We start from the raw sequence: 18402 nt of genomic DNA on the forward strand, positions 1-18402 counted from the left end.
CTCCGTCTTTTTTCCAGATGCATTTTCTCTATTCCGACTTCTACTCTTCAACATTGCTATCAAGCATTATTGCCGGCAGTCTATCGTTCTTTAGGTCGGGAAGGGAGGCCATCGCTCATTACCAGCCAATGCTTCAAGGTTTACGTTCCTAATCCAATGTTCCCATGTCAGTCTCTACTGTCAAGTGACTGCGGAGCTAAGCTACTTCCCTGTCAGCCCATCTTCGATTTTCTCCGTAGCATCACAGCCATGCTCTAGTGTATGGCCACTCCATTATTTCCGATTGTAATTCCTAACTATTCCCTTTCAATCCTAATTCCACCATGATATCCAGTGCCCTTAGGTCTGTTTTTATCACAATACCAACTCGTATCGTTTCGAAAAGGATTTACTATGATGTGTTTGTCCACTTCCTCGCGTTTTGTATTTGCAGTAGGCGATACAGCTGCCTATTCCCAAGTTCAAGCTAGACCACCTCTCACTTACATCCTTTCATACTTTATAAAAAGGCCTGATCTGTTGGGTTGTCGTGTAGTTTTCAAGGCCAGACCAAACCAACATCATCTTCACGATCCTAACAACCAACATCCACTCACTTATCTTGCACATTTGTCACCAACCTCATCATACCCGCCCCTCCACAACGCAATATGTCAGGATCCAGCTACTACCAGCGTCCCGTTCCGAGGTACGACGGCTAATCTCTCCTCTTCCCTTGCACCTTGTAAGACCAATCCTAACGCCTGCCAGCTACTCTCAATACTCCATGTCTGCAAACACCGGCGGGCAGAGACGCGATACACCTGCCAATCAAGCGTCATATACTACCACAAGCTACTCACGCTCATCCGACCCGATGGACAGATTCTGGGTCACAGGCCAGTCGTCGACCAGGCCCAATCGTGTAGCTGGACAGATGGAGCAATGGGATAGGCAATGGAGTTCAGCGAGTCGTCGTTAATAGGACAGGTTGGCTCTTCGAAGGAGTGTATGGGAGCTTCCCTGCCAGCCCTCCTTATGTTCTTTGTTGTATGATTAGTTCGCTCGATACCCACCCAGCATAGCATCTCACATTGTCTATCACCGTTCGAAAAACATTCATTCCCCGCAAAACTTCCGCCGTCCCTTGGCTCCCCACCTCACCACCTTATATCGTCGCTGGTCCAGGCTGCTGCAATGCCCCAGGGAAGCGCAAAAGCAAAAGCAAGCACCCGCAACAGCGTTTGAACTCCTCCACCTGAGCTCAAACCAGGGGTCTCCCGATTCACAGTCGGACGCCTTAGCCAACTGGGCCATAGAGGGTAGAGGTTGCCGAATGAGGCTCGTCAGCTCAGACGCGAGATCCGGTGCGGCAGGTGTTCAGTAAGATCTCATGCTCAGTGTTTTTGCTAAGGCTTGCGCATTCGGGTGACCGCCTGGGTATTGGGGGCGACAACAGAGGCGAGATGGCAGAGGTCACCTCATAGACTATTAGGTGAAGATTTTGGTCACAATCGGTTGACGGGGTTCACAGATTAATGACGGAGAACTAGTGCATAATCTATAGCCAGCTTAGTATTATATGTGAAGAGTTCTGCGCGGGCAATAGCATCACAAACATTGCATCAATGGCCGAGAGTTCAGACCTAGCGTTTCGACAGATCGGGCCTGCCATCCGGTGATCATACCCAGATGAGACGGTATAGGGTGTGGTCTACCAACATCTGCATTGCTCAAATGATCCTGTGTCTGCTTATGAGTCTGCTTATGAGCGACGAACGCCCTTTTGGGATAGATGCGGTCTAGGTAAGCAAGAGTAAGACAGAGTCACTCTCTCAGTGGTTAAAGCGCACTTGGCAAACGAGCCTCGAAGCACAGATCATTCTGGAACCGACATTCTCGGGTTCCTAGCGACAGGGGGCGATGTTGTATCCCGCATGATTAATACCGAGTGGACTTACGTAGGGCTACTATTGTCGGGTTGTGACCCGAGCTCATAAAATCACCCGCCGCATCGTGGTCCACCTCACCGGGGCATCCCGTCTTCAAGTTTAGGCCGCATATGGTGCAAGCTCTGGCTGGGGTGAAGACGGGACAAAAGCCCCCCGGCAGTTACAGTCTCATCTGCACTGCGAAATCTTGGCGAACCGACTGAAACTTTCATCCGCAACAGAAAAGATGGGACGAAGCACCGACGACACCAGTCCCTCCTCATAATGGTGTGGATATGTAATGATATGGAAAAAGAGGGAACTATACCAGAACGCTTCCGAAGAGACCGAGATGACAGGTCTCATCTTTTTTCCGGACCCAACTTCATACTACGTCCCAAAGATCCGAGAAATCATGCAAAGCGGTCACTATGGGCCTTGAGAAGGTTAGACGGACTTATGGAATGGATATCTTTGTTTCCCTGGGAGAACCCATTTAGCTCGATCCGGAACGTGAAGCTCGCGCCAGGCGGCGGACCGTCGATTTTACCCCGCCAGCGCACGAACCGGCAGCGAGACACAGCTTCACTTACGGTCTCGTCACCTCATTTCACTTCATCTCACCTCTTCAACTCCACAATCGGGCATTGTTCATTTGAAGCTCTAGCATCGTTACACCAGATCGTTACTTAGTCTCATTGAAATCGCAGTTTGAAAGATTGGCTTTTCCACCTTAGAGGTACCTGATTCTCATAGTCATCGCCTCCCTAGTCAACAGAGAGCATCGAAAGCGAGGACCCCGGTCCTTGCATGAACCACCAACATGGCACAAACAAGCCAGCGACGGAAGCGCCATGCAGAGGAGGATGAAGAGGAATATCAAGATTCGCCTTTCAAAAGAAGTCGCGCGGAGGATATCTCCTATTTCCAATGGCTCTGGACACCGCCTCGGCCGCCATCACGGAAAACCTCCTCATCGGGTCTATGGAGCCACTCCGTACCAGACGGCCTATTCCTCACCCGTCATGACGCGCCCCGTTCCTTTTCTTTACCCCCGGAATCCACATCAAGACGGCCCCGTCGCCGGGGCGCCATCTCAGTGACGTCCTCGTCGCCCAGCGAGATGGATCGACATCTCGCGCGGCAACTCCAGCAGCAGATCGCCGTCCTCCGACTAAAAGCAGCGGAGAGCCAGCGTCAAGCACAAAAGGAGGATTGCTGTGAAGATGATGGCGATGGTGACGACAATGTCCACAATGAAAGGGACGTTGATCATCTACGACGTGAACTAGAGGCCGTGCAGATCGACGCTTCCCTCCCGTCCATCCTGGGCATCGCGATAGACTTTGACCAAAAGCTTTGCCTCAGTTCCTCTGGTCGTTCGTCAGATACCACCTCTGGGCATCGAGGTAAGCGATCAGGCGTTTGAGCGAAACCCAAAGGATGGCGACAACACACAGAAACACACACACACACACACACACACACACATACAAGACCAGGGAAAATCTGAGAGACTGCAGGTGGCGCGGGTGAGAGGATGTAAGAGAGGGGAGAAATACAGAGTCATGTCCACCTGTCAACCGTCGATCAAACACAGCAGAGAGGGGGAACCAGTTCTCTAACAGAGTTGCATAGAAACCGGTTCGCCCGCGGGCGCGGATGCCGCAACCTCCTCCTCCTCCTCCTCTTCATCATCATCCTCCTCTCCCACGTGCTGCCGGCTCTGGGCATCGGATAAAGCCAACGAAACAAGTGACGGAGATACGAGCCCGACTATTCGACAACACACCCTCGTCAACAACTGCGGTAAAAGTAGTCGAGGCAGAAAAGGTGTCGGCAACGATAGTCTATTGTGGAGGCGGCCTCGAACTTGAGACCAAACTCTCTGTTGCCAAGCTTCGATCCAACACACCAGGACGACACACAGACATCACACACACCATTCTCTCTCTCTCACTTATCGTAAGGCGGAAGAAGATGGGCGTTTACTGACGACCTCCATCTCTCGTCTCGCATGAATGTCAGACTATAATAATACATTTGTGTGTTATAATTCAAGTAACAATATGAAAGTTCGGGTATCATGACCCTGAGGAATAGATAATAGAACAATGTAATAATGAACGTTACTCAGAGATTTCTGAGCGCATTAAAAAGTTTCCGTTTCTTTTCTGATACCTGTCATTGGATACTTTCAGATGCAACGTCTGTGGCTCTCCCTCCCTGGACCATTTCCAACCCCGCGAGCCTCTAGGCCCATCGCTCTCACCTCGCTGGCGGAGGCGGCGAATTAGACCTCGCAAACGGCCAATTTGGATCCTTCTCCCCTGTCGGGGTGTCTGCCAGGTCCCCAAACGGACTCACGGTCTGCGTCCGTCTTAGCCAGTTCTTCGTGCCCTCCCCAAACTCATCGCTTTCCTCGTCCACCCTACCCAGCTTTTCATTGTTTGCCGGAGCCTGTGCCTGCGCTTGTACTGACGCAGGTGGTGGGCCTGTACCTGGATTTATCGTGAGAGGAGGGGGAGCCTCCTTCTCTCGATCTCGAGCAGGGGCCGGGGTGGCAGGCAAGGACGTCGCCGGTGGACCATCCCTAGACCTTGGCGGGAATAGAGAATAGGGCGGCTTCTTGGGCGAAGGTGGCACCGGCCTCCTCGACACCGACTGCTCCCTCTGTATCGTACCCATGCCCATCTGCGGCGCGGTACTGCTCACAAAAGTCGTCTGTCGAGAAAAGTTTGGTTGCCCATCACCAAAGTCACTGACCGCATAGCCCATGCCTCCAGATGATCCCGTCGTACGTGCTGTTTCTGGACGAGTCGGTGATATTGGACGCTTCACGTCTTGCGGGTAACCGTTGTTCATAGCCAGTGCGTTGGTCGTCATGAGAGTATTCTGCTTCGGATAGCTGATTTCACGACGAAGCTCCCGTGCCGTCTGGTCCTTGCGCTTGTTACGCCGGTATCGAGTAAAGATGTAGAAGCCCAGTATGGTGAGCAGCGATGAGCCGATGATGGCTCCCACGACGGCGAGAGCCGCTTGTGTGACCGAAACCGCGGCGCCTTGTGCTTGTGATACACGTAAGTTTGCATCATCCTGTGCTGAAGATTAGAGATCTTGAATGACACACGACCACGGCGTGACCATGAAAGAACCACGTACCCTCGCAGCTTGAATCTGTTGCTGTGCCTGCTGCTGTGCATTCGATATAGCCGCACTGGCAGATTGCGTCGCAACAGCAATGGCTTGTGCAGCACTTGCGCTAGCACTGGCTTGGATGCTCGCAATCTGAGAAGCCAGCTGCGTCTGCGCACTCGCCGTGACCATAGCAAAGTTGTCCGCAACCTGCTTACTCGCACTCTCCTTGGCCGCGTTTTGGGCGTTGAGAATCCCCTCCTTAGCGCTCGCCTGCGCCTGGACGACGGCATTATTGGCCGATATCGAGGCCCGGGTGGCCGCATCGTTGGCCTGCCTCGCCTGTTCCTCCGCCTGTCTCTGTCGGTCTCCAGCCTGTCTCACTTGATCATTTGCTTGTTGAATAGCTTCCCGAGCAGACTGAGACGCCGAGGCAATGGCTTGCTGTGCTGATCGAGATGCCGAGTTGATGGCGTCAATGGGGTTGCCGATTACTTGTCGCCCGAAGAGAGCCGCTGGTGTCGGCACCGCTAGTACGACGCGGTCCTCGAGACGGACTGGCTTGTTGTCGTCTGTTGATGCCGTCGGCGGCAACACCCTCTTGCCCAATAAGTCCTCGACCAGATCATGGCCTGCCCTCCTCCTCCTTTGAGGTTCCGCCGGTGACCTGTGGTCTCCCCCGTTGTTCACCCATCTTGCTCTTCGCCCACTTCCTTCATCCGCCGCCGCGACTGCCGCCAACACAAGGGAGGCCAGAACACAGAGCAGTACTATTCGTGGGAGGCAAGCCTTCACCATGATTTCATTGTCGTCGAATTATGTGTTCCTCCTCTTCACAGTATTCATATTATCCGTAGTAGGTAGCCCGAACGAAAGAAGCAATTCTCAAATCACCATTAACAAGAAGACTAATAATCAGCAAGAGTACTTCGAAACGAACTGAAAAAGAATAACACAAGAAAAAGACCAAACCAGGAAAGGACAGGCTCCAGGCGGCCCGGTCAGCGGCCCTCGCCCATGTTATGGCCCATGAGCCCGCTTCATCCTAACCGTCGAACAACGATAGCCCCACGGCTTTCAGCCTACCTGGGCAACGCCGGCGCGGGTCGAGACTCGTTGACCCCGTCTCCTCACCGATATCACATCCCAGATAATCCAGTCGGCTTCATTGGAGTAGGACCTGGGGAGGATGGTTGAGGGACGGGGCCACACGGCGGCTTCTTTCGTCACGATAGTAGCAGCCGCCGACTGGGGGAGATCAGATTAGCGCGCCACCGTCCCATCTTCTTATTCGGTCAGACGCCCAGAGCCCAGTTGGCTGTAATGCATGCATGGTTTCACAAGTGAATTTGGAAACAGCACGCTGACAGAAACGACAGAAAAGTTTATGCCTGCAGTTGGGAGGTGTTTGTTGCGCCAGCGGCATCAACCTTCGGCTGCGTTCCGAGCTTGGTGCTGTCTCAAAAGCCAAAGTTGGACTGGATCCCTGGTCCGTTGAGGCTCCCAAGCGGAGAAGAATTACAATTGCGGGATCGTCTTCCAACAGTGTCGATCCTCAAGCTCCTTGGTGTCGCATATCCTTGTCCAGGGTCACTTGACTCGGACCCGGTCCAGGTGAAAAGGTCGGGGTGGCCGGGGGAACCAAAAGGAACCGATGGCGACATTCATTACCTTGAATCGTCCGCCGACTGCCACCACACCAGATTGCCCTTGTTCAGGGTCTGGTTCCCCCTCCAAGTTAGGCAAAGGCAACGAAAACTTATAAGCCAGCAGGGACAGACCTTCACTCGACGTCCCAAGAACTGCAACAAGATTTCGGAAGCCGGCGAACTAACCGAAAAGAACGAGTCGCCCAACGCGTGCCATAGCCGCTGAAATGTGTGTGTGCGCAAGTTGTTGTGTTTGTGTTTGTGAAGATCGTTGAGTAAGGTGAGTGTGGATGGGTGGGGGGAAACATGTTGCGCGACCGCGAGCGTGAGGGTCGTGGAAATTTGGAAACGTTCTTCACATTGACCATCTATATACCAGTGGGTGTCCTGGTCTTTTTCCTCTTCGTTCTCGATCACGTCGATCTGTGGGCACTTTGTGAGCAGCTCAACCAACACATCCATCTGTGCGTGGATTGGATTCCTGGCTGTCTGGCCGTCCATGCAAAAAAACTAACCATATCTCCCAACGCCAGCCATGCATCCATCCATCGCGGAGAATATTCCCTATCCTCCAGCCTGAGGCCACCCCTTTCTTTTTTTTTCCTTCTGATTTTGCGTTGTGTGCCTGAGGAAATCCCAATATTTGTTGAGAGACTGGACGAAAAAAGAACAAGGTCATGGTCCGCCATTTGGCTCCAGCGCTTATTCGTAGCTTTTGTTACAACCCAGGACTCTGCTCTCCGCGGCGCCCGCAACCAAGCGGTTGTTACTCGGTCGAAAGCCGTAGGAGACGTCGTGGGTAGGGGTTGAAGACGTCGTTTAGACGGGCAGCTTAAACTTCTTGCCCTTCATCACCTTGGTGTAGTAGATCCAGAAGAAGTCGCTGTAAAGGATGGTCTGGATGATACCGGCGGTGATGGCGATCCAGTCAACCTTGTGGTTCACCTCTGTGAAGTAACGGTAGATCCAGTTGGGGATGTACAGGGCACGGTAGATACCTAGGGCGAAGAGGTAGTGCGTGGTGATGGTCTCTGCCTCGCCAGTGCGCTGAAGCATGAAAAGCTGAGGCAAGATGGCAACGGCCTCGAGCCAGATGGAGAAGGTCCAAGAGATCTCCCAGAAGGTGTAAGAGTAGGGGAAGATGATGGCCAGGGCGGCAGCTCCGCCGAGCAGATACTGGACGCGGAAGGTATCCTGGTTGGGGTCGTTGGTTGGCTTGTATGCGGTCGTCATCAGGTAAACGATGTACCCTTGGGAGGAGATGAAGAGGATCTTGAAAACGAGATTCCATAGACTAGAGGTCGTAAACAAGTCTGGGAGACAAACAAGCGCCGGTTAGCTCAGGTCAATCAGAGATGGAAGAGAAGGCACAAGGGGGCTTACCAAGGTACCTGGTGATGTACACCAGGAAGTAAAGGGCTTGCGACTTGAACGAGATACCAGAACAGCTCTGAGAAAGAATTAGATAAGGGTCATGGGTGTGACGACATGGCGGGAATCCGCAAAGCTCACGTTCAGCTGCACCATCTTGTGGAGGAGAATGCCGATACTGGCAAGGTGGGACAAGTCCCCTGCAAACCCGTCATGTTAGTCCCCGGAGCAAGCAGTCGTAGTATCGAGGATCTTGGCAACACGTACCGGCAATGCGGAAGAGATTGAGCATCGTGATAGATTGGTTGCGGCGAGGCGATGGATCGCGATTGACGATTTGGGGCGGGAGGGAGCTTCAACTCGGAGGGAGCTTGGAGCTGCCAGTGACAGCGCGCGCGCGGCTTATCGGATGGTTGTAATCAAGCGGGCGTAGATCGTGTTGCACGCCAGCGGTTTTCTTCGTCGTCGTCAAGCGTCTTCGTGACGTGTCGTTTCGTTTGGGTTCGCGATGTTTTGGCGTCGTGACGTTGGAATTCTTGGGTTGCTGGGGAGGGAGCTTCAAGACTGCGTTTGGCACAGCTGGCAGCTTTTTTTGGGTTTCCAGGAGGTCGAAAGGACACGAACGCGATTGCAAGCTCACTGGAAGCTGGAACCGAACACTCGAGCCACACAACTAAACACTACGCAGTAACATAAGGTACAGTGACTGGCCAGCGGCCACGGGAGCTGTTGTCCGCCTTACCTAATGCGAAACAGATTGGCAGGGGCTTAGATTAGGTAAGGCACGCAACGAAAAGATGAGACACTTCCAGGCTTGCGCTCTTTCGTTCCTGGAGACTAAGGCACCTACCCGCTGTGGGGGGGGGTCCTTCAGCAAGGTGCAGCACCTCAGACTCATGGACAGATGCTGAGGTAATCGTCGAAGTAGAGAGGCGTCTTAGGTAAGGTAGGTAATCGGAGCGGAATCCCCGAATCTGCGCTACGGGAATCGCGGACTCCACTTTTAAGTCCAGGCCGCTGCCCCGAACGCGACGGAGGTCGGGGAGTTCCCAGGTGCGCCAAGATGTGACGTATTACAAAGCTGCCTGAATGACAAACCTCCGAGAGTCCCATCACGGGGTGGCCATCTGCGCCTCAACCCGCACTCGTTGTGCTTCCCAACATTTCCATGAGTGCCACACACCTCTGTATATAGACGCACAACTTGGCGCACTCCTTGCAACCCTGCACATCTCTAACCTTACGTAGTACTTCCCTACTAGCAAAAAACCAAGCTCTACGGATACGGATACACTAAACCCGACTACGATCACCAATTCGAACCCCCACCAACCATGGCCGAACCACACTCTTGCGAGTCCGACTATGACGACTCCGCCGATGAAGCCATCACCATCACACTCACCCACCGCAACACATCACACACCTTCAAATTTCCATCGGATGGAACACTCACTCACTTGTCCGAAGATGTCGAAGACACCCTCTCGATCCCCGCCTCAAATCAAAAGTTCATTGTCCCGAAACTCGGCCTCCTGAAACCCCCCTTCAAAGATCCCGACATGTCCCTCGTCGACCTACAGAACAAAAAGATCATGCTCATGGGCGTCGAGGCAAAAGAGGTCGCCTCCCTCCAGGCCGCATCCGAGTTCGCCGCGAAGCGAAACGCTGCCCGCAGCGCCGCGCGCAGACAGAACCGGTCCTCGAGGAGGAGAGACCAGGGGCGCGCGCAGGCGGATAGCACGTACACCTTCCTCTCCGTCCGGCCACTAGCAGGCCTTCCGCGTCCAGAGAGGTCTCTGGCGCTCCTCGAGAAGCTGAAGGAGGACCCGGGCATCCGCGCCTCCATGCGCAAGCACAAGTTCAGCGTCGGCCTCTTGACGGAAATGGAGCCTCTGTCCAACACGCAGTCCAACCACGAGGGGACGACTCGACTCCTCGGTCTGAACCGCAATAACGGCGAAGCAATCGAGCTGAGGCTGAGAACGGATGCACACGACGGCTACAGAGATTACAAGACCATTCGCAAGACGTTGTGTCACGAGCTGGCGCACAACGTGCATAGCGATCACGATCGCAACTTTTGGGACTTGTGCCATCAGATTGAGCGCGAAGTCGACGCGGCGGACTGGAAGCATGGCGGGCACACGGTCGGAGAAGGGTCTTCGTATTATGCGCCGGGACAAGACGAGGAGGAGGACGTCGAGGACCACGGCGGTTGGGAAGGCGGCGATTTCGTCGTGGGAGGAAGCGGTGGTGGCAACGCTGGTTTGAGCCGACGAGAGATCCTTGCCAAGGCCGCAGAGGAAAGAGCAAAAAAGATGAACATGGAGAGGAGGGACGGAGGAAAGCCTGACTCTGGCCCCTCTTCGTAAAGGATTGCATGGTATTCGGAGCAACACTGAAGCGTCGGTCCGATGTTTCTCTTTTTTTTTCCCTTTGCTTTTCTGGATTAAGCATTGCGCAGGCGTTGCGGAGGTCTGAACATGGGACATGAATTGACGTCGATGGTCATGGAGTCGTTAGTCAACTCTATCACGATGAATGTCCGCTCTTAAAAACAATGGGTGCCCAAGTAGGTGCTAGCATTGTGATTCGCGTCATACTCATTTGTATGACCATCTAGCCCTCAATGCGATGGTTCATCTAAGTTGATGACATCTTTCTACCCAACGGGTGAGCCATGCTGTTACTCGTACAAAATGCCGCCTTTCTCATGAATGCTGTGAAAGAAAAAAAAAAAAAAGAGAGTGACCTCGTCCGAGTGTCCTCCCGGTATGATATCCCTTTCCTAGAACGCCTTGATGCCATGCCTATGCCATGTCCGGAAACGCCGCCAATGCATGTCGGCGTACGGCGACGCCAATTGCTGTCGCCCAAATGCCCATGTTTTCTTGCTTCCAATCGGAATAAAAGAAAAAAGTTGTGTTGCTGTTTGGAAAAGCCATCGCTTGAACCAATCCAAATTCCAATCATGCCGATTTCGCAATCAGTGGAAGGAAACCACTTCAAGCTATTGCTGCGTCTTGAGCCACTCCTTTTGCTCCGGCTCCCACTTGTGTCTGCATATCGTGTTAGTCGTGAAAATAAGAGTCGGAATTCCACCGCCAGGATCAAAGCTTATTTGGGGGGGTAAAAAAGCATGGATCCCAACGCAGATCGCTAAACTTACCCTTGCCATTCGGTAGTCACCAAGCTCTTGGTGCCGTACTCTTCAGAAAGAATGCGCTCAAAGCTGTAGGGAATGGTGGCGGGAACGCCCTCGAACTCGGTCTCGCGCATGGGGAAAAGGTCGGTGGTGCGGTAGCGGTGGTAGTTCTTACAACTCCAGACACCAGGCATTCCGGAGGGGTCGCGCTCGGCAAGGCCAGTAATATCGATAAAGGCACCGTTGGCCATATTGATCCAGCGGGCGTCAATGATGTTCTGGCCGTCGCCGCGGTCCTTGTCAGTGCCGTGGGGGTTGACGTCGAGCAGGTAGCGTTCCTTTCTGGCGTTGCCATCCTTGTCGGTCCAGTCGAAGTCATGCTCGGTGCGGTTCAGGTTCTGGCCCATCCAGTACAGAGTCGCCGTCGAGACCTGAACATCCAGGTCGTAATCCCAGGGCATGATCTTGCCGTTCCACCACCATCCGAGCAGCGTGCCGTGGGCGAGCCATGTCTCAACCTTGAGCTTCTTGGTGATGGTCAGGTACGAGCGGACGAGATTGCGGAGAACAACGCGGTGGTCGTCGTAGCCCACTGCTTGCTTGAAGTAACGGATATCGTAGTGGCCAAGCTCTTCGCCGCAGCAGGGCTCGTGGAAGTACTTGGTGTCCTCGCGCTTTTGGATGACTGGCGGTGAGGATTGGCTGACGTCTCTAGCTGCTTGAGGTGCCGCAAGAACAGTTGATGTGAGGCCCAGAACGGCGAAGGGGAAAATAAGGTTCAAGCGCATCTTGGCTAGATGCGTTATTGGTGTCACTTGGGCGGTATTCTGAATATCGAGGTCCAGAATGATGTATGAGTAGTCGGTAGCAATGACGGCAAAAAGAATCCCCAAGTTCCAAAAAAATGGCGGGATGCAGTCGTTTGTCAAGTCTTCTGGAGGCCTCGTAATGCCAAGAGGTTGTCTTCGGGAGGTGGCCGATGCGAGGCAGGAGGGAGGTGAAGGTGGATGTGACAGGAGCCAGAGGAGCCGATGAAAGTTGTTTGTTTGTTGACTGCCTCGAATCAAGTTCGATGGGGAATAGCAGCGACTAGAATAAGCGAGAGAAAGCGTAGAATAATCCTTTCGATTTCTAGAGAGTCGATCAAAAACAGAGAGGGAGCGGGTTTATGGGTATCGTTAGAGCTGGTCAGTCGATGGCGGTATATAAGACGAGTTCCAGAGGACGGGACCAAGGGCGAGGCGAGGTGGACAACTCTGAAGCAGAGGAAGTGATGATGAAATTTGTTGCTGCAGGTGTTCAGACCGTGATGTCGAGGTCAGGTCTATGTCTATGTTACCGAAGGATGTCAAAACACGCAGATGCCAAGAAGTAAGAGGTAAGAGAAGAAGACCGGAGCGGACATTAGGGATGCGCGGCAGGGCAGGAGGAGCTAATATGTAAGTACATAGAATGGATGTGTGGGAGGTGGATGGAGTGGGATTCGTGTATTCATACATGGGAGTGTGATTGAGAGACTGGGCCAGAGGAGAGAGAGAGAGGCGTGTGGTGACGGGAGACGGGTGAGGGATAGAGGTGTGAGGGTGTGGGAGTGGGCTTGTGGAGGGTGTGTGGTGATCCCGGTCATGGTATTAGTGCAGCATCCCGAGTCCCGCCATGGCAAAGAATCCCCACGCAGACCATGGAGCACCTATGGAACTGGATTTTTTTGGAGGTGTTTTTTTTTTCTTTGCAGCTTTCGGTTTCTTTGCCAAGATGATAATGCTGCTACAGGCTCCAGTCTTTCCGAGGGGTCTCCTTTCTCGCATTTAACTGTTCCTTTCTTGAATAATCCCACAGAGCCAAGAAGACAAGAATAACAACGAAGAAGAACACCTCAGGGACTCCTCCCGAGTCCTCCCTCCCCGGGTACCACTTACTACGTCTCGCCTTCAACCGTTCCGCTGTCTAAGCCGCCTGGGTCGCACGTAACGGTACGTAGTAGCAGTAGGGTACGGAGTATGGGTTATGGATAAAATAGCTCTACTAGGTACTACGTAGAGGGCGTACGTACGACGGTGGTAGAAGCAGACAGACACCCACATTCCTTTGCGAGAGAGGCGGAAAGGGACTGAGACTGGCGGGTTTGCGCGTATGCGCCATGTTTGAGCGGCATACGTAATCCCGCGTCAAAAGGAGTTGATGGAGGCAGGGCGGCCAGGGCCCGGGCTGTCGCCGGTGGCCGGGAGCGGGTGACAAGCCGCGTCCTACGGTGGTACTAAACGCTGCTGCGCCTGCTCATGCCGTGAGTGTGTAGGTATTCGTAGCCAGACCGTACTCCGTCGACAAGGGCCCATTAGGATCCATTAAAGGCTAATTAAAAAAACAAAAATCAACACAGACTGGCGAGGGTTCGAGGAGAGGGGCATTCCTCCGTAGGGAACAATCTCAAAAAAGAAGCTTGAGCAAAATGGGACCCGGTGGGTGTGGTCCGGGAAAGACGGGGGGTCAAGGTAGCAGGGGTGAGAGAGAGAGAAAGGAGACGTTGGAGCGTGGGCGGAATATCAGAATCTGCAGTTGGCAGTTGCGTTGCGTTGCGGTTGCGCAGTTGCAGTTGCACTTGGCACTTGCCCTCTGACTCTCGCTCCAAGCTCGGAACGGTAGGGGTGGAGACGGGGTTCCTGCCATTGGGTTTTTGGGTATCCGTAGGTACGGAGTAAGCCTTAAGATACCTTATGGAGTACTTCTTCCCATTGGGACGGGAGGACAAGAGCGTTATGGAGGGGGTCGAGTGTCGAGTGTCGTGTGTCGTGTGCTCCTTCCTGCTGTTGCTCGCTTTCTGCTTGCTCTCGTGCTCCTTCTCCTTCCTTGGTGAAGGTTCTTGCCGTCTTTGCAACGCGAGTGAGGTGCAGGTGGTCCCAGACTTCCCAGACTTGCCAGTCGCCGCATAAGCCGCTAACGGGCTTGGCACAATTTAGGGGTGGCTCCAGCGTCAAGGTCAGCGCCGGCGCCACTTGCGCGGAGCTAAGGGGGCATAGTCGACTAGCCGATATCTGCCTTGATCTCTTGAGTCCTGTCTCCATGGAGGTAGTCTTTCGATACCTTATTGCCCTTGACTATCACATTGTGTATGCAGTGATGCACCGCCGTTTGCTCGGTGCTGGGCTTAGTGCCGAGTGTGCCGGCGGGCCGGGTAACTCGTAGTAACTAGCAACCCACTCTGGCATAGGTTGTCTTGACAATCTGATATCAGCAGCATAGTCCGAAGTGGCAGTCAGTCCAGTCAGTCCAGTCAGCCGCAAAGTCAATTGCAGTCATCTCAAGTCATCATCTCACGAGGACTCAGGAGGGCCTCGTACGAAAATGTAAGAAAAGGGGATGCATCTAAGCGAATTCGTTTAAGCGAATGCCGAGGTGGAGGGGACAATAGGCCATCGCCGTTTGGCCGAAACGGCAAGAGAGCACCTGACGATGGGAACTGTGATCCTTCCTTATCGGAGCTACCAACGTCACAATGGAACCTACCAGTGCTCCCCAAATGCCCCCCTCCCCCGGTACCATGGACCCATCCAGGTGGAAGGTGCCCCTGTCTGCTAGGTACTTCCCACTTCTTAGTACCTACCCGGGGGGCACACATCCAGATTCTGGGCGGTTCCTTCCATGATACCCCAAATCACCAATTTCACGGTCGCGGGACCGAGATATCGATGACGGGGCGATTTGGTGCACAGCGAATGAGGCGAGTCCCGGGCCAAGTCACTGAGGTCGAGTGTCGCGTGCCCATTGACGATCCAGAGATTCCCATCATTCTCTTACTAAGGTATGTACAATGTCCTAGGCAAGGTAAGGTAGTCATCCTTCATCCGTTGTTGATCCCCCCCGAAATCTGCATATTTGCCTTCAAGGCTTCAAACAACTGAAGCAGCCAAGGTCATCATCCGCTGCTGCGCCCGACGGACACGGACACACATGGCTTACCTTACCTTAATTGGCATCGGATCAAACAACTTGGCATACAGCTGAGGACCTACACTACACAGGCACACACGGCACGACCCCATTTCCTACCCGCGCACCATGGCTTGCATGGGCAGATTGGCGCGGCTTTGGCTCCCTAGGAGTCTCACTCTCAACTTCTCAAGTCTCAACGCGCCCGCCCCCTTGGCGCCATTCAGCTTTTCCTCCTCCCGTCCAATGACGTGAAGCCGCTCCGTCGGGGCTTCACCTTGGCCGTCTTTGGGCCTTTTGGCGATATGCGCGCCGGGCAACACAATGAATCCCGTTCCGCTACTTGGCACACAGGATCCGGCCAGACCATATCCGTACTCTGTATCGCGCGAATGTCCAATCATGATTATGGGCTCAGAACTGCGACCGAAGAGCCAAAAAGCCTACTACAGCCTCATTCAGTGCTCAACGACTTGCTATCCGCAGATATCTAATTCTACACCCCTCGCCCCGGCTGTCAGGAGCATGTCCAGGATCAATCCGCTCCGCGTATGGCGATCAGCGGCTCTGCCTCAGCGCGACGTCTGATATGGAGAATAAACGTCCCAAACTGACACGACTGACACAGAAAGACACGATGAACGACTCAAGTCGTCCGTCCGAACCCACTAGGTAGATCAAACGATACCCAACCAGATTGTGCCCAGAGTTCAGTGGAATGGCTAAAAGCTGAAAATATTCAGGGCCCATTAAAAGACTCCTTTCCCCTTCCAGAAGACAAACGTCCCGGCACCAACAACCTCACCATTCCATTTCCACCGTTCCGCTCTCACAGACTCACGCCTCTCAGTCTCGGCTGGTCAACCATCCTCAGTGCGCTCCAATTGGCACTTGGCGCCGGTGGCCCCACAGCGACGCGTGGCCCTGCAAGACACCCCTGCCACTTATCCCTTTTGGCGACAACGGCTGTCTGCAACTCTTGTTCCCAGTCGAACCAGACGCCGCTGTCCCCTCTTTTTTTTTCTGCCCATTGATGATTCTTTTTAGATGCATAATACAGCACCAGGACTACGAATCTACAGATGCCATACTCCGTTACACTGGCATGATGCTGAAAGCCGTGGCGCATGCCTCCGCTCTTTGTGGCTCAATCACTTCCGCTCCGCCCATCGTCCGTCTCCCCTCCCCGTCCTCGCCGGTCCGATATCGTTTGTTGGTTGGACCCAGAGCTGTGTTACCAACTGTGACTGACCGTTTCTCTCTTGACGGCTCACGGCACGTCCATGGAGTCGTCGCTAGTCAACACAAGTTTGGCGGCTAGCAACAGAAGCTTTCGTGGCCCCCCGGTTTCAGGTTTCTCCTGTCAACTATGGCAACTCGTCACTGGCCGCGTGGTTGGCGTCGACAACCGGCATCCTTTGCCGAGGGGGACAACAACTTGCGGTCGGGAGACAGCTGTGGCTTTCAGCCTGGAGAAGCATCGCTCAGAACTTACTAGCAGAAGAGGGAGGCGGCAATCATAGTGAAATGAGGAAGCAATCCGATGTCCGCACTCGTGTCTGCACTCCATTGTCGCTGCATGCCTCGGCGCCGAACCGGCCAAACAAGATCAACAACAAACCACTACAAACTACCACAGCCTTGGTACGGATTGCCATGCTCATCCTTATCTAAATACAGATTACACATAGCGATGCAGTGATACCTTGATACGGTCTCTCTCTCTCTCTCTCTCTCTCTCCACACCGTCAGCAAGATGACCCTGTCACTCTCCAGAATCCAGACAAGAAAAGGCTGGGGATCTCGCAAAGCGTTATGGTTGGTGGTGGGAGAATTGGCATTGTCTTGGCCGGCTGCCGGTGCTCCCGACTGAACACACGCCCTCGAATTGTCTCAGTCTTCCAACCGTCGGGCGAAGAGAAGGAATGCCTGAATCAAACTGACGGAATCCTTCGAGACGCTGTCGCCCAAATTGTTTCTATTCCCGCCGCCACTAGAGAATGCTCTTCATCAACCGTTTGTTCCACTCACCAGGACTTTGGACTTAGCCTCAGGCCACAGGCGCGTTGAGCTACGAATAGATCCTGGAGGCCTGGACATTGTTGGAAGTGGAGAGCCTTTGGGTAGGCATGCGAATGCGTCTGCGTCTTTACATACAAGTACACTCACTCATCGCATCTGCCCCACCGGTCATGCAAGGTTCGCCTTTAATGCAGATAAGCATCATAGTCAGAGGGTGAGGGTCAGTTCGAGGCTCTCGGCCAGGGTCCATGATCCAAGGAACAACCTGGATTATCATCAACTGGCAAGAAGACTAAAAATTCATTGTCCTCAAACGGGTGGTCGCTCACACGACACACAACCCGGGCAGCAATGGCGAAAAGCTGACGCCAAGCATCCACTCAACAAGAGGGTTCACGCCACAACCCGATGCAAGCTTGCACATCGCCATGATCGATATTAATTACCCGGTGTTGCCGTTGACGTGTGCGCCGTAATGTGGGCAGGGCTGAGTCTCGGGACTCGTCGGCGGCACCGCCCCCGCGACGAAAGCATCCAGTTCCGCCCCGCTCTACCGGCCTTCCGCGCCTCTTACGGCGACCGCGCAAGCTCCTCCGGCCTCCTGATCCATGATGATCCCCGTTTCGCCCGTTCCCAAGACGGCCGCTCCATCGGTCCTCGTTCCCTGACCCGGAAACGCGGTAAACTTTATTTGAGAACTCGTCAGTGCTTCCGGTTCGGGATACTAAGCCTCGGGACTGGTGATTATGCTTGTCAAAGTCTATTCCTGGCCCCCAAATCGGTACGGATACGGCACATCACGCTGACACCACGCCGCCCGAAATCGACTGCCGGCTTGGCTCTACAACGGCGAACAACCGAAGCGGCTGGCTTGACTAAGTAGACATGTTTCGATCACTGTGCAGGTACTGCCTCAGTCAGCTATCCACGTCAGTGTGAAGCCCAGAAGCCTCGAGGCTTACTGAAGGTGCCAAGATGGACATATCCGTAGCTCCTTATCTTTCAGTGATAATAGCCAGTAAGCCTTACTTTTTTTTATTTTAGAACTTCACAGAGCGTCGTGGGCTGCAGAGGAAAGTTCGTTCTCAAGTGATAACTACGTCAAACGTTCGCGAGGCTTGATTGCAAACGGTCAGGTATCCGCACGTGGGTCGCCATGTTGTCTGCTCGGCACTTTGATCCGTAACAAAGGCAGACGGACGGCAGTTGCCGCTCGTCCGTAGACGTAGACTACGTAGCT

The 18402-nt window shown here is 53.7% G+C and overlaps 4 protein-coding genes and 1 non-coding gene across 5 annotated transcripts; 1 reads left to right on the forward strand and 4 right to left on the reverse strand.

Moving 5' to 3' along the window:
* Nucleotides 1–1228: 1228 nt before the first annotated feature.
* Nucleotides 1229–1302, reverse strand: N0V96_000985. The gene has a single exon. It is a non-coding gene; the product is annotated as a tRNA-His (tRNA).
* Nucleotides 1303–4503: 3201 nt separating this feature from the next.
* N0V96_000986 (uncharacterized protein) lies at nucleotides 4504–5851 on the reverse strand (the record flags this gene model as incomplete). The annotated part of the gene is made up of 4 exons (XM_065756093.1): nucleotides 4504–4617; nucleotides 4677–5006; nucleotides 5073–5712; nucleotides 5841–5851. The coding sequence occupies 4 exons, from the start codon at nucleotides 5849–5851 to the stop codon at nucleotides 4504–4506; spliced, it is 1095 nt and encodes a 364-aa protein (XP_065615333.1).
* A 1662-nt stretch (nucleotides 5852–7513) lies between these two features.
* On the reverse strand, nucleotides 7514–8357 carry ERD2 (endoplasmic reticulum retention protein; the record flags this gene model as incomplete). The annotated part of the gene is made up of 4 exons (XM_065756094.1): nucleotides 7514–8007; nucleotides 8078–8144; nucleotides 8207–8265; nucleotides 8333–8357. 4 exons carry the CDS (start codon nucleotides 8355–8357, stop codon nucleotides 7514–7516), a joined length of 645 nt encoding a protein of 214 aa, XP_065615334.1.
* Nucleotides 8358–9399: 1042 nt separating this feature from the next.
* On the forward strand, nucleotides 9400–10440 carry N0V96_000988 (uncharacterized protein; the record flags this gene model as incomplete). The annotated part of the gene is made up of 1 exon (XM_053195351.1): nucleotides 9400–10440. One exon carries the CDS (start codon nucleotides 9400–9402, stop codon nucleotides 10438–10440), a length of 1041 nt encoding a protein of 346 aa, XP_053047321.1.
* A 638-nt stretch (nucleotides 10441–11078) lies between these two features.
* Nucleotides 11079–12001, reverse strand: MNN4_2 (mannosyltransferase; the record flags this gene model as incomplete). Its single annotated transcript, XM_053195350.1, has 2 exons — nucleotides 11079–11127; nucleotides 11238–12001. 2 exons carry the CDS (start codon nucleotides 11999–12001, stop codon nucleotides 11079–11081), a joined length of 813 nt encoding a protein of 270 aa, XP_053047320.1.
* Between the last annotated feature and the right edge of the window lie 6401 nt (nucleotides 12002–18402).

The sequence above is a fragment of the Colletotrichum fioriniae genome (assembly GCF_027942845.1).
Source record: "Colletotrichum fioriniae strain IMI 355084 chromosome Unknown scaffold_1, whole genome shotgun sequence".
In the NCBI taxonomy this organism is placed as follows: domain Eukaryota; kingdom Fungi; phylum Ascomycota; class Sordariomycetes; order Glomerellales; family Glomerellaceae; genus Colletotrichum; species Colletotrichum fioriniae.